We start from the raw sequence: 16,444 nt of genomic DNA on the forward strand, positions 1-16,444 counted from the left end.
TAGAAATGATACTCTTCATGCAGTTACGTGTCCAGCTATCGGTCCAGGTTGTGGGGGAAAAACAGTTCAAACTAGTAAATAATTGCAGTATCATTGCATCAGTTTAGTTTAAAGAGCTGACAAACCCTCTCTAAACTCCAAGCACAATTAGTCATTAGGGTCTAGTTTTTCAGCACTGTTAAGCAATTTGTAACCCATTCCTTTTAATAGGGTTAGGCATTACTTAACCGACACAGATGCCTTGAAAACTGAAACCTCGAGGTATGAAGCAGCAATCCTTGTTCATTACCTTCTGTGATAGGCAAATCATCTATAAAAACAGCATTTAATGGGCAATCAATGGATAATCAATGGCTCACTTCTCATCGGAGTGTGAAAATGAGAACAATCTAATACAAATTCCCTCCGGTAAGAGGCCGAATCTTGGATTCTGCTGCTCTTCAGGGCTGATTTATAAGGTCTTGGAAAGCTGATGTAAACAGATGATCAATGGGACCCATCCTTGCTCATAATAACCCCCAACTGGCCCACTCCCTCTTTTCCAAGTCTATCCCTTCAGGCTATTAGCTCTGTCCAGCTAATTCTTCCCACCACTCCTGCCTGCTGCTTTTACTCTGGCCATCCGTTCAGTCCAGCCGACTCAGAAGTAATTTTATACACAGCAGAGAGCGGGTGGAATTGATTTTTCACTCAGTGCTCAGTTCCCATCTGAATAATTATCAATTTTACTGCCTCATAAAGGGAAGAGTCAAAATTTCAAATCAATTCAAAAGAGCTTTTGAGACGACATAAACTGTGCATAAGAATAGAGGTCAAAGTTGTCAGTGACCTAAGGAGATGATGTCAGATACTACTATACCCAATGGCTGACATCAGAGGCACTCAAGATGATACAACCTAGTGCTAATGCAAATCGTATTTATGCTGACTACCAGAGACCAGTCATTAATATTTAAAATGCTATCTGAAAGCCTACATTCCAAATAAATAGAATGTATTCCACTGTTAATAAAGATATATCACTACTTAGTCATATGCAATAAAGTAAAGGATTACCAAGTATTATTAACACACAGAAATTACTTAAACCAACAAACGCATGGTAATTCGGAATAAAGACAAACTTGATTGTCTTCAGCACAACCACATTACTTATTCTGCACAGTCTGATTGTACATAAGTCTAGGGTCACGGCTATTGATTTTTGCTAAAATTTTCTGCCCACTTAAAAGTTTCTGCCAAAGTTAATGGGAGAATATTGTGATCATGGCTGAGTGCTGGCAGGTGGCAGACTTGTCACTTGTCACGGTGGGGTGGGGGCTGGGTCTGATTCCTGGCCAATCCACGGGTATTTATTTTCTTCCCTGGCTGTATGCTCTAAGAAAAGGCTAGTTCTGTCTTTTCTTTATCAAACACCTGTGGGCTGTGACACACTTCCAACAGTACCAGTGGCTACTGCAGTTGGGTAGGTGAGGAGAGATGCATCCAAATCTCAAAAGAATGTGTATTTTGAAAAGGCATTCCAGGTGAATCTGAGGTCTTTTCCCCACCAACCAGTTCCCTGAGACTCAATGGTGTAAGTGGTAAGGACTTGGGCTTCTGAGCCAAACAGACCTTGGTTCACATTGCACTCCAGACAGTTGATCTCTCTGTGCTTCAGTTTATTCATCTGTAAAATTGGGATGATGATGTCCACATTTCAGGGTTGTTGCGGGAATTGAAACGAGAGACTTCTCTGAAAGTTCTCTCCTCTCGGGACACTCTCTGTCACCACTATATTAATCCAATTATCATATAATTGTTAGTTATCTGTCTCTCTTTCCCACCCGGCAGGAAACATTTTAAGGAGAGAATTTATGTCCTATGGGTCTGAGTGGTTCTTGCACCTTGCACACAGAAAATCTTCAATAAATGTCAGTTACCTTTCTCCTCTTTATCACCAACATGTTGTAACAATTCCAGGGTCATACCAAAGCCCTTTGCTTATTTATACAAAATCTTAATCACAACCTTCTCTGCCAGGAAAACAACTGGTTAACTGAAACATCATCACAAATAAAGTTTACCTAATTTCATTTAAATATTAGCAAAAAATGGCAGCTAGGAAGAAAACCTCTTCCATGGCTGTCTTATTCATTTTCCTCATTTATTTACTCAGACTGACATTTTCTGCTGATTGCAGGCGACTTATTTGCTGACTAATGACATGCTAACGTGTTTACATTTGCAAACCACAGATTATTGTGGAGATAATTTGGCAAAATAAAACAACTGGAAGCAGTACAAAGAGATCATTTTCCAAATTTAGTAGAATTGGAAAATATCATAGTGATGGTATCTCCACAGCAAAATGGTATTATTCTCTTTGAAATGTTTCTGGCATATATATTTGTTTTTATGCATGCTGTTACTGTGGTTTGCAGAAGTGAGTATTTAAAAAACAATATTAAACTTGGACATAATTCATATTAGCTAGTCAGAAAACACATTTAAAAATAAACAAATTGTGCCTTTATTACTTATTACTTAAATGCTCTTCGGAGTATGACCTATCTGAACCTTGATTTCTCATCTGAAAATGGGGAAAATGATATTATAAATGAAAGTCCCCAGCAAGTTGCCTGGCACAGACCAGAAGCCCAGCAAATGGCAGTTTCCCAACATACCAGTGTATTCACAAGGCTAACCTAAGATGATATCATTAGAGGCTCCAGGAAGGAAATCCGAGGTTCACTGTTTTGACTGTTTCTAGTCCCAGCTTCGCCTTTTATTTCTTTTGTCTCTTGAGGCGCTATCCTCTTTTTGAATTCTAGCTTCACTGAAGTGAGATGAATGACTCAGAGATTTTTTGAGGGTGGGTAATTGTGAGGCCAGCGTACTACCCTACCTTCTGGGAAAATACTCCTAGAGATTAACGGGTACAGTCTTGGCAAGACCAGTTGCTCTAGGAGATATTCAGAGACCAGGTTGGCTTTTGGGAAACTCTCATCTGTTAAACCAGATCACCAACCACCAGTTACCTGCTGCAGGACATCTGGATTTTGCTGCATAAAATGTAACAGTCTCTGACCGGCCTGCGTAGCCTCTCGGCATCGAAGTGGCTTCTTGCCCTCTTTTGCTATGTGCTTGAAGAGGTAAGTCACGATGTAGTCTAAACTGGTACAGCAGCTGGAGGAGACAACTGTATCTGTGTGAACAACAAATGAAGATTCACTTGCATTAGTCAAGTGTTTCATCTGATGACAATGCCGCAATTAAAAAAAAAAAAACACAACACTTTCTGGTTTCAAAGCAAGTTGATTAAACTATAAATTCCTTGACGGCAGGGATTTTTGCCTTGTTTATCTCTTAAAACCTTACGTCCACAACAGGATCTGGCATAGAGACGTGTCAGGAATTAAATGATTCCTGGACTGGATTGGACAGAATTTTTCTTATGTGACCTTAATGACCCTCTGTTCAATTCAAGTGACTTTATTAAATACTGACTTGGTGCAAAATGCTCTGCTTCAGGGGAAACTGGGCGTAAACTTGGTGCAAAGTACTTTGCTTCAGTGGAAACCCCCACCCTGGTGTCAACAAACTCATGTACGGAAGCCACTGTAGCCCAATGCTGTGTAAAAATGAGTGACACGCTGCTGTGAGAGTTTTGAGGGAGACACTGCATTTGGATGAGGATCAAGGTGAGTTTGGTGAAGGAGGCAGCATATGAGATGGGCTTGGAAAAGTTATTCCAGTTAAACATAAGGAAGGACATTTTTTCACACGGAGAGATTAGCACAACGCACATAATATGGTGAAAAGGTATGGATTTTGAAGCCAGACAAAAATCTGGTTTCAAATTCCATCTTTTCCAATTACTTGCTGTGTTGTTACTATGATAGAGCCAATTAACCTTTCTGATCATTTATAAAATACCTTGCAGAGGGGAATAAGAAAATAACTAGAAATTCTCATGGTAAAAAAGCTGATAGTTATTGTGAGCTTATGTTTGGTTAGAAGACAAATGACCTAGAGGGTAATATGTGAAATAAGTCAGACAGAGAAAGATAAATACCATATGATTTCCCTTGTACGTGAAATCTAAAGAATAAAACAAAGGAACAAACACAACAAAAGAGAAACAGAGTCACAGATACAAAGAACAAACAGGTGGTTGCCAGAGGACAGAGGAGCAGGGGGGGATGAGAGAAATAGGTGAGGAAGATTAAGAGGTACAAACTTCCAGTTGCAAAGTATATGAGTCATGGGTATGAAGTGCAGTGTGGGGAACACAGCCAATAATAGTATCTTAGTACGGTGACAGATGGTAACTAGACTTACCATAGTGATCATTTTGTAATGTATAGAAATATCAAATGACTATGTTGGGCACCAGGAATCAACATAGTGTTGCAGGTCAATTATACTTCAAAAACAAAGAAACTCATAAAAAAAGAGATCAGACTTGTGGATACCAGAGGCAGGGGTTAGTGGGAAGGGGAACTGGATGAAGGCAGTCAAAAGGTTATAGTTCCAGTTGTAAGATAAGTAAGTATTGGGAATGTAATGTACAACATGATAAATATAACTAATACTGCAGTATGTTATATGAAAGTTGTTCAGAGTAAATCCTAAGAATACTCATCAAAAGGAAAAAAAAAACTTTTCTTTTAAAAAACATTTTGTATCTATATGAGATGATGCGTGTTCACTAAACTTACTGTGGCGATCATTTCATGAGTCAAATCACATTGCACACCTTAAATTTGTAAAGTGCTATATGTCAATTATAGCTCAATAAAACTGGAAAGGAAAAAATAAACGGGGGTAGTTATTACCAATTTGCCCTCAAGGTGAAAAGAGGGGGCATATTCACATTTGAGTGAAAGAATGTGTAGAAGAATCATAAGAGAGAAGGCTGACAAAAAGGCCTGGGCATCCAGTGGTGGGCTGAGACATACACATTTAATTTGAAAGGCAACAGAGGTGTTATTGAATGTCTTTTTTCAGCAAGTAAGTGACATGATTTCTTTGTATGCTAAAAATTATTTCATCTACTTCTACTAATCACTTCTGTATATAGTGGGTGCTCTTATTTGCATTTTTCAGGTGAGAAAAATGAAGCTCAAAGATAATTAGCTTATCTAAAGTTCATGGTTTTGATTCAGAGCATGACAATGGCCAGATTTTTTGGCTAATGGCAACATATGGACATGATTCTGGGGAGTTTATGATTAATAACAGAAACAGACAAACCACTGAAAACATGATGGGCACTTAAGAAATGGCAAATACAGTAGACTCGGAAGAGACGGAGAGAGTAGGGCTGGGGAGCAGACTATACACTGTAAAGGCAACAGTTACTTTCTTACTCATCTCATCTCAGAGGTTCTGAGACAGGTGTGCCTGTGATGGAGGTGAAGTATTAGTTGAGTTAATTAAAGAATGGGTAGGCAAAGCTAATCTGAGAAAAATTTTTTTTAAGCCTTGAGTTTTGTTTAGTAATAACACTAGAATCAATATAATACAATAGTTTAAAAACTTTAGCATACATTGTTTTAGAGAGAAATGACATAGAAAATGGAAGGTTTGGGGGCAAGTTTTTAAACACAGACAGACGAATGCATTTAAAATAGAGGATAATTGTAGCTGATGCAGGATCATGAGGGTTTGGATGAAGTCTAAAAGATGAGCATGGACGATAGTTTTGGGAAATTGTGGAGCTACAGGCTTCTAAGAAAGGAGCTTTTATTTCCTCCTAAAGCTGTGGCATTTGCTTGATTGACTGATTCTCTCCCCCCACTAACTGGGTTACTGTGCAGAAAAGGATGGTTTGGTTTTATAATCCTGGAAGGTAATATATAATGTAGTGGAAAATCTTTAGGCTTAAGAGTCAGGCACAGACTTGTTGAGCCTGTTTGCTTCTCTCTTTTCCTTCACATTTCTATCTTTGAAGTCCCAAACATGAAAGTAAATGGATTAAGTAACTTAACATGCACAAAAAGGAAGCAAGTAGGAAACAGATATGATTCCCCACACCAGTGGAGAGCAATATGCTATCAATCATACAAAAATTATAAAGACTTCACATAGATTTGGTGACCACATGCCACGCAGGTTGCATTAAAAGGTTCCAATCTACTGAGTCAGCTATGAAAAAGCCAGGTAAACACTTTAGACATGAAGGTTGGAGCATACATCCTTGCAATAAAAGCACGAAGAAGAGCTTCCATTATGGCTGATTTATGGTTGGGGGCTTTGAAAAGGATGAATGTTATTTCAGGGTAGACTGAAAAGTGTGGAATCATAAGGATCATGGGCCGTTTTATCGAAAACAGAATGAATAGTGCTGAGGATTATGTATTATTATTGGTTTTCTTTATTTGCAGCTCAAGCAATTGTGTGAGATTCAAACAGTGAACACTCTCCTGATATAGAAGGATGGGCAGAAGTCATGAATTTTCATATTTTGCTCTAGTTCTTGGTGTTTAGAATTTTTTCACTCATGATAGACAATTTTAGATAGAATTTTTAAGCCTAATAGGCACTTTGTCCTTTTTAGCAACTTGTTTGGCACTGAAAACAACCAAATACTCCTTTTCTCCTACAACTGGTCTCCATAGGAAGCATTCACAGCCTTCTTGCTCACTAAGACCCAACACAGAGAGCTGTTCTGAAAAGTTAACTGTACGGGAAAGAGTTGCTCAACTGAGAGTCAGAATAATGATAATGGAGCTGAGAAGAAATTTGGCTTTGACTCACAATTTCTTACCAGAGCAGAGGGGAGGAGGAAGGTCTTGGAAAAATAGTGTGAAAGGCAATTTCAGAAACAAAAGGCATATTTGGCTGGTATGGTCATTTAGGTTTGAATCTGTATTTTCTAGATGTTTGACTATATGAAGATTCAATTTGCACCTCTGTAAAGTGTGCTTAATACTACCTACTTTGCAAGGTGTTTTGAGAGATTAATGAGAGAAAGTGGGTAAAGACTGTAACACAGTGCCCAACATTAGGTTTCCCTCTTTTCACTTCCTGTTTGTTTTCCTGGCTACTTCAATCCCTAAACACCAACTCTGGCCTCCCATTTAGCTAACTCACAGCTCTCTTCTCTCTTTAGCATGTTTTTGGTGGGAGAAACTAATGTACAAGGTCTCTAAGTTTCTAAGTATTTCCTGATTGCTTTACTCCTATATTATATTTATAATATTTATTCTATCCAATTCAAGTATGTGTTCAAAATAACATACTCTCTTTATTAATAATGAACATTTTACTCATAGTCAACTTGAGGGGGAAATTTCTGGTGGTTTCCAGTTGGTTCAGTTTTTCACTTGCCTCCGCCTTTCCTTGTTTTGCCTTTTGTGCCATCCTTTGCTTTCTTGGAACGCACCCCCATCCCTGATACATCAGTCTTCAGAGCCTCCCCTGATCACTTCTTCTACAAAAGCCAGACAAACATTCCCTATTCACTATCTTATTTTACGTTTCTGTTAAGCACTTACCATGACTGGACAATTTCCTGTGTGTGTGTGTGTTTACTGTTTATCTCTCCTTACTAGAATGAAACCTTCACATGAGTAGAGAACTCATCTGTCTTGTTCTCTTCAGTACTGCCAAGGTCTAGAATGGTACCTGGTACCTAGCATGTGCATAACCGATATTTATTAAATGAATGAGTTGAGAGTCATTCTTAAGAGCAGCTTTTTTGTAAGCTCTGTGTTTGGTCTCTGTATGTAAGACTATGGCGGTAGGTGGTGGTGGTGGTGGACGGGTGATTAAAATGATGGAGAATACAATCACTTTTCTCATTTGCCTGTCTGTTTTCCCAAATTATAGAGGGCCAGAAACTAAAAATGGTAGTGAATGATTAATGAAAAAAATTTAATATCACGTTAAGCCTATTAGGCAAGTCACTACTCTATCACTGATTCAACTTTTTTGTACCTCCCTCTCATTTTTCCTGCTGAGGCTACAATGGAACTGAAACCTGCTTGTAACCCAAATACTACCTATAAATGTATCTTTGCAAATGTATCATCGTTGGAAAAGGAGAAACCCAAGTGGTTACTTTCAATAATCTAAATAATCCTCTGCCTTGAAGACACAGGGCACAATTCACCTGTGACCTTTATGATGTGGATCTGGCAGGGTGGCGAGGTGAAAAGGAATGGGCTTTAGAGTTGGAAAGACTCCTAGATCAGGCACTTATTAGTTGTATGACCTTAGGCAAGCAGTTTCACCTCTCCGGGCAACAGCTTACTCATCTGTATAATGAAAATAGTATTACCTAATTAATTCATTCAATAAATATTTATTAAGTACTTACTACATGTTAGGCACTAGGGAAAAAGTGGTCATTAAGACACTGTTCCTGTCAAGTAGGAAGCGTACAGTCAAGTAGGAAATAAGGCCAAGCGGTGCTATTCGCGTATTTAACCCAGTTTTGGTTTGCAGAGTGGTTCTGAGAATGAGATGAGTGAAGGACACATATGAAAACACCTATGACAGCATCAGGCGGAGCGTGTGTACATGGTCATACCCTTAATAAGTGGCAGCCCTGGACTTAAGCCCAAGTTCAGTGTTCCCTCTATAATGCCACTTTGTCAAGACTCCTTTGAGAGCCTTGTTAAAATGCAGATTCCAGGCCTAAGATCACACTTCGAGAACAACATAGCCATCTGCAACTAATTCAAATTCTTCAGGTATTACTATGATATGAGATGGAAGAATGTCAAGACAAACTAATAATCAAAGACAAGACTTCAGGTTTTGTCCATGAAGGATTAACTGCCATGAGAATTTTTCCTTCTGCCATAAACAACCAGAAAACAGGACAAAATATATGAAACGTTTTTCAATTACTGCACAAGAAGCAGTACAGGACTATTAAACCAGAGAGGAGGGAAACAAATGAGGTAACTGCTCAAGCTCACTGCTCATCGCAGTTTCTAGGCTACAGTCCAGGAAGGGAGAACACAAGGAAAGCCACGTGGTCTCACTGAGTTGAAGAGAAACAGCTGGGATTTGGGGAGAACAAGGCAGCAGCTAGAACTTGTGGGACAGAGTACCAGTGAGTGGAACTATACAAGGAGAGAGTTCCGGAGATCTGCACCTCCAGTCTTTGAACAATGTAACAGGGGATTTCCAGAAGGAAGGGAGACAGAGGGAGAGAGGTAGACTGCAATTATTTGAATGCAATATATGATTATACTATTTGAAGGTGTAGATTGTAAGCCCTAGAAAAACCACTAAAAATAAATAAGTATGGCAAATAAACTCATAGGGGATATAAAAAACATAAAAGACATTAAATTAATCCAAACCAAAAGAAGGCAGAAAAAAAGGACCAAAGCCCAAATAGGATAAAGAAAAAACAAACAGCAATATTGTAGATTTAAACTCAAATATACAGATAGTTACATTAAATGTAAATGGCTGAAACACTGTTTAGAAGGCAGAGATAATCGGATTTGACATAAAAATATGACCCAATTATATGCTGTATGTTAGGCAAATATATCCACATCCTAATACCCAGAACCCATAAAGGAGTTAGGTTACACAGCAAAGAATAATTAAGTTTGCAGACGAATTAAGGTTGCTAATCAGTTGAACTAAAAATAGGGACATTAACCTGGATTATCTGGGGGGCCCAAGGTGAGTGTAAGAGAGAGGCAGGAGACGTCAGAATCAACGGGAGATGTTTCTAAGAATGGTCAGAGATATTCGGCGTTGCTATGATTTGAAGATAGAGGACAGGAGCTGGTCTCCAGAGGCTGGAGGAGGCAAGGAAACAGACTTGCTCTTAGAAAGGAGCACAGCTCTGCTCACACCTTGATTTCGGCCTGATGAGACCCATGTCAGATCTATGATCTAAAGAACTACAGGACAGTACATTTACATTGTTTTAAGCCACCAAGCTCATAAACATTTGTTACAACAGCAACAGAAAATATCTGCTGTCTACCCAAAATGAACTTTAAATACAGAGACACAGAAAGATTAAAAGTGAAATGGTGGGAAAGAGGCTAACTCTAATCAAAAGAAATCTGGAGAGGCTAGTAATATCAGACAAAGTAGATTTCAGAGGAAGGAATAGTACCAGAGATAAACAAGGTCATTTCATAATGATAAAGGGGTAAGTTAATCAAGGGAACATAACATTCCTAAATATTTATGCATTTAATAACAGAGCTTCAAAATACTTTATACAAAAACTGACAGAGCTGAAAGGAGGAATGGGCCAATCTATAATTAAAGTCAGAGGCTTCAGCACTTCTCCCTTGGTAATTCATAGGACAAGAAGAAAACAAACAGACAAAAACCAATAAAAATACAGAAAATCTGAACATTATCAATTAATTTAGACCTGACATTTAGAGAATGCTCTTTCCAACAACAGTAGAATACACATTCATTTCAAATTCCCCATGGAACATTCGCCAAATATAATGAACCAAAAAAATGATTCAATAAATACAAAAGTTCTAATAGTCACTGAGTATATTCTGTGACTACAATGGAATTAAACTAGAATTAATAAAAAAAGATTAAAAGTTAAACCTTGTGTTTCTATGTAAGAACTCATTGGTGAAAGAAGAAATTATCTCAGCAATTAGAAAATATTTTTAAACTGAATGGAAAAGAATCCCCAAATATACAAAAATTTTGTGAATTGCAGCCACTGTAGTGCTTAAAGCATTAAATGTGTATATTAGAAAAGCAAAAAAAAGTCCAAGATCAGCAATCTAAGCTGTAGTCTACCTGAAAAAGCTACAAAAGGAAAAGCAAATAAACTGAAGGAAGGAAATTATAATGATCATACATGAAATCAATGAAACAAGAAACGGAAAAATAATAGAGAAATCACTGAAAACTGAAAGCTGGTTCTTTGCATAAAACTGATAAACCTAGAGCCAGAATGATCAAAAGAAAAAAAAAAAAAAAAAGAAAAAGAAAAGAAAAAGAAGACCTTGCCAACATCAGGGATGAAAGAGGGAACATCACTAGAGATTCTACAGAACTCACATTGTATAGCAAGAAGATATTATGGATGATTTTATGTCACTAATGTCAGATGAACTTTAGATGAAATGGGCAAGTTCCTTTAAAGACGCAAATACTACTCAAGATGTAATAGGTAACTGGAATAGTCCTATGTCCACTATGGAAATTTAATTTGTAGTTAATAACCTTCTAATAAAGCAAAATCTAGGCCTAATGGCTTCACTAGGGAATTCTATCAAACATTTAAGGAAGAAATGATAACAATTCTACACAAACTTTTTAAGAAAATAGGAGAGGAGGGAACATTTTCAAACTCATTTTATAAAGGCCCCAGTCCAACATTAAGAAAAGGCAAAGAGATAAGAAGAACAGAAAACTATAAAGGAAGGACTACAGAAGAACACGTCAATAGCTGTCATGAACATAAATGTAAAAAATATGTACTAAAGTTTTAGAAAGTTGAATCCAGTAATATGTAAGAAGAATGATCCATTGTAACCAAGTGTGGAATGCAAGGTTGTTTTAACATTCAACTATCCATCAATGTGATGATTAACATTGTGTAATGCATTAATAGACCAAAAAAGGTAAACCACATGATCACCTCAGTATATGTTGAAAAAGAATTCGATAAAATTCAACACCCATTCATGATAACACTCTCAGAAAACTACAAGAGAAGTGAATTTCCTTAACAAGATAAAGAATATCTATGAAAAACCTAGAATTAACATTACGCTGAATGGTGAAAGAATGAATACTTCCTGCGTAACTCTGGAGACAAGGAAAGAACGTTTGCTACTATCACTTCCAATTAACATTGCCCTGTAGGTCCTAGCCAGTGTGATAAAGAAGAAAAAAAAAGAAGTCACAGATTGGAAAGGAAGAGGTAAAACTACATTTGCAGACACATCTATGTAGAAAATCTTAAGAAATTAACAAAAGGCTATCAGGAGTAATAAGCAAATTTAGCCAGGTTACAGGTTACACGGTCAACATACTAAAAAATCAACCGCAACTCTACATGGCAGCAAAAACAATAGAAATTGAAATTCAATATAATTTACAATAGCATAAAAACAAAATATGTATAAATATAACAACATATGGTTAAGGCTTATACATTTAAAACTACAAAAGTGCGCTTGAGAAAAGTTAAAGAAGATCTAAATAAATGGACAGGTATGGCATTTTCAGGAACTGAACACTCAGTATTGCTAAGATGTCAAGTCTCCCCAAATTGGACTACAGATTCAATGCAACCTAATATATATTTCTTTGCTCATTTTTTTTTCCTAACAAGAGAAACTGACAAGGTGACTAATACTTGTAAAAAATGCAGAGGACCCAGAATAGCCAAGACAATTTTAAAAGAGAAAAACAAAACTAGAGGGCTACACTACCTGACTTTAAGACTTACTATAAAGTTAGGACAGTATAGAAGTGGCACAAAGTAATCTACTAGATAAAGGATGTTCTTCAACAAAAGAAGCTAGAACAACTGAATACTCATGTTAAAAAGAAAAAAGAATCCTGGCTTTTATCTCATAATACAAAAAATATATTGAAATGGATCATAGACCTAAACGTGAGAACTGAAACTATAAAACTTTTAGAAGAAAATATAGAAAAAACCTTTATGGTCTTGGGTTAAAAAGCAAAGATTTCTTAGGATAGGACCCAAAAGACATGAACTGTAGGAAAAAATAATAATAAGTTGGGCTTCCTAAAAATTGAAAACTTTCGCTCTTCAGAAGATACTATCAAGAAAATAAAAAAGACAAGCCAAGGCTGAAAAAATAGTTGTAGAACATATACCTGATAAAAGAGCTGTATCTAGAATAAACAACAAACTCTTCTAAGATAAAGAACCCAGCTAAAAAAAAAAAAACGGGTAGAAGGTTTGAAAAAATACTTCATGAAGAAGATACTTGAATGGCAAATAAGCATGAAAAGATGCTCAAATCATCATTCATTAGTGAAATGCAAATTAAACCATAAGAAGATTCCATTTCCCCCTCACGAGGATGGCTAATATTTAAAAGACTCATAATAGCAAGTGTTAGAGAAGATATGGGGCAACTGGGGCCCTCATACATTGTTGGGGGGAGCAAAATGGTACAATCACTTTGGGAACCAGTTTGGCAGTTTTTTATAATTTAAAATATACACTTAGCATACAACCCAGAAATTCCATGCTGGTATTTACCTAAGAGAAATAATATTTGTCCACAGAAAGACTTGTACATGAATGTTCACAGTAGCATTATTCAAAATAACCAAATAATGGAAACCACCAAAATGTTATCTATCAGCTGGTGAATATATAAACAAATGTGGAAATCCATACAATGGAATAATACTCAGCAATAGAAAGAAAAAAACTTTAACTGATTTGCAAAACAGCATGGATTAATCTCAAAGGTATTATGCTAAATGAAAAAGGCCAGACACAAACGGCTATAAGTTATATGATTCCACTTATATGAAATTCTGGAAAAGGCAAAGTATAGTGAGAGAAAGTAGACAGTAGTTCCTTGGGGCTGAGACTGGGGGAAGGGATTGATTCATAGGGGTCACAAGGGAGCTTTCTGTGGTGATGAAAATGTTCTGTATCTTGCTGAGGTGGTTCATGACTGTGTACATACATTTGTCAGGACTCATTGAACTGTTCACTTAAAATCAATGATTTTTACAGTGTGTAAATCATACCTTAATAAAGTTGATTAAAAAATAAACTATCTAAATATGAAAAAAGAGCATTTCCTCTCTTGCAAGTAATAGTCAAAAAATAATCTTTCGGTTTGGGTACACAAATCTCTCCCCGCTTTGTAGGACAATCATCTCAACAAACACATACATTGAGAGACCACAATCAAGTTTTTCCTCTGAAAACAATGTTCTCCATGATACTGACCAAGAGTCGTGAGTCCCTCTGAGATGGATGTGAGAACATACAGGAGAACGGGAGGCTCTAAGTTGGTGATGAAGCTCATGTGGTCCTGGGTGAGACATTCCAGGAGTGGATAATAAGACTGGCTCAGTTTCCTATATTGCTGTAACAGAAATACTAAGTGTCAGGCCACAGGAAAGTAAAAGACAGTTAAAGTCCAGTGAAAATTGCTATTTATAATACTGGATATTATAGCCTTACTTAAACATACATGAAATAAACATAAATACATAATCACAGATACATAAAATAAATATATGGAACAAATGACATAATGATTCTCAATTCAGTATTTAAAAGGGTTTTAATAAGAATCTCTTGATCTCTAGAAATCCTAATTTGAAGCTACAGCACAGCATAGTATGTAATTTCAATTTTGCCTTATACGGTTAACAATCAAAATGCAAGTAAAATCTCTGTAGTGTGGAATTTAGAAGACTGAATTACTTTTCTGAACTGGAATATGGTAACACTGAACTGTATTTAATAGTGGTTAGGCAACCTTTTTTTTTAACACAAAGAAATTTGCTGATTATTATAATAGGATTTGGCATTGCAGTCTGCCGTATTTATGCAATGTCAACCAATCTAACTAAATCATAACTTGGTAAATAGTTTAGTATTTACCATACATTATAGGTAAAAGGTAAGTGCATGAGGAAGATACCTGGAAAACCTCAAATGAAACTCAAACCAATACCAAAGAAGTACAGTAAACCAGAGCAGTATTTATTAAAGTGAGATTAAGACTACCTCCGTAAGAATCACATGGGGTGCTTGTTAAAAATGTGGTTTTCTGATCTCCACTCCAGACTCAGAAAACAAAAGCCTCTGCAATGAGTTCTTGAAATGTGCATTTAAAAAATGCACACTAAGGGAGTCCTAAGCACTCTCTATTTTGAGATTACTGAGTTAGAGGTTTGCTTGTCTGTTAGAAGAAGAGAAATTCCTAGAACCCAGGTTTGTTTTGGGTGGACCTCAACAGTAATGAAGAGCTCCCTCAATGAGGTGTCTAAAACACATGGCTGATCGACTCAAGTTTCTTCTTTGTAATTTCTGTCGTACAGGCAGCCTTCAATGTGCATTCCATTCTATTGCAGAGGCTTGACAACTTTGGCTTGAGATGTGGTTCTATTAAGACCAGCTTAGAAAGTTGGAAGAGGGTGCCATTAGTCTGTTGGAATGTCAAGGAGCATTTCTAACAGGCTGACTAATGAAGGCCCCCCAGATCTGACTTGTAACCTTGGGCTGGGAGGGGGTGAGAAAGCCCGAACCAATCCTGAGCATGAATTTGGCTGTGTTACTGAAGTAATTACTGTAACCACATTGGGCATATATTAGCTTTTGTGTAATCAGGCGGAGATGTTTTTAAAAAAGTCTGATAATGACACAGCTCACTGGAGGAGCCTGGAAATTTGAATTTCCAACAAGCAGCCCAGGTGATTCTGATGGGCTTCAAAGTCTGAAACCATTGACATAAATCATAGAAACTAGATGGCAGAGTAGAAAAGGGACCTGGAGATCACTTTGTTTAATTTACTCATTTTAAAGGTGAGGAAATTGAAGCCTGGAGAAATAGAGAAGGTGATTTATTCAAGGTAAATGACTGGTGAGTGGCAGAGCAGAGACCGTACACCAGGCTGCTCAACCTTCAGGTTAGCACTCTGTCCACCACACCACAATTCTAATGGAAAGGAAGGCCAAACAGCTTGGGAAGTAGAGCCGAAATGAAGCCAGAAGATCCCACAGCCCATTCTGCATGTTTTGCCTTAGGAAACACAGACCTTTTTTTGAATTATGAGCACAGCTGTAAGCAATGTGTTGAAATGGCTAATTATATGTTCTCTAGATAGAGAGCCTGGAACACTCTAGATGACCGATTTGTCAAAGGTGGTAGCTGCAGTTTTAAAAACTGCACATTTAATACCACTACAGTTGTTCAAATTCTTTAAGTTAAATCAAGATGCCGTCCTAAAACATAAAATATTCTGGTGCTGTTCTAACTCCCCGGGCTTTGTTATAACAATTCCAAGCTTGTGGTGGTGTTACTTCACATTTCACGCAAAGACTCCCATGATGCATGATTGCTTACTAGCAAGTCACTGTGGGACACTGACAGCAGCATTTTGACAAAGGCCTGGAGTACATTGTCAAAATGGTTGTCCCCATACAACTTGAAGACGCCAAAGCTGACATAATTTCCACACAAGGCAGATTTGAGAGCTGAATAGCAGATGGAGATGCCCTTGAGTTTCATTGGATAAATCTGATCTTTTGAGAGGCTCCCAAGGGATAGGATCTGATTACCTGTGTTAGGGTAAAAGCAGAAAGACAAAGCGGTATAAGCAGATGTAATTCAAAGCAGTTATGAGGCACATTATTTAACATTTTCACTTCACTGCTAATGGTCACTTCCTCCTAACGGTGTTCCAAGAATTAGACTATCCATGTAATGAAAAATATAAACACATAAGCCAGTTTACCTGGGAGTACAAATGGCCC

At 37.3% G+C, this 16,444-nt stretch overlaps 1 protein-coding gene across 9 annotated transcripts in view; it reads right to left on the minus strand.

The window, feature by feature from the left end:
- The window catches only part of RANBP17 (RAN binding protein 17), a 275,746-nt gene that overhangs the window by 23,957 nt on the left and 235,345 nt on the right, over positions 1-16,444 (minus strand). For 8 of the 9 annotated variants that reach the window (XR_004314233.1, XR_004314237.1, XR_004314235.1 and 5 more), the window contains 3 exons: positions 16,035-16,249; positions 13,907-14,045; positions 3,021-3,187 (listed from right to left, as the gene is read on the minus strand). Coding sequence is in view for 3 of the 9 variants with exons in the window: in XM_032465107.1 (XP_032320998.1) it covers positions 3,021-3,187; positions 13,907-14,045; positions 16,035-16,249 (521 nt within the window). In the remaining 6 variants the exon portion in view is untranslated. Of the gene's footprint in view, positions 1-3,020; positions 3,188-13,906; positions 14,046-16,034; positions 16,250-16,444 lie in introns of those variants that run through there. The other variant, XM_032465109.1, reaches the window with a different exon arrangement.

The sequence above is a fragment of the Camelus ferus genome, chromosome 22, assembly GCF_009834535.1.
Source record: "Camelus ferus isolate YT-003-E chromosome 22, BCGSAC_Cfer_1.0, whole genome shotgun sequence".
NCBI lineage: Eukaryota > Metazoa > Chordata > Mammalia > Artiodactyla > Camelidae > Camelus > Camelus ferus.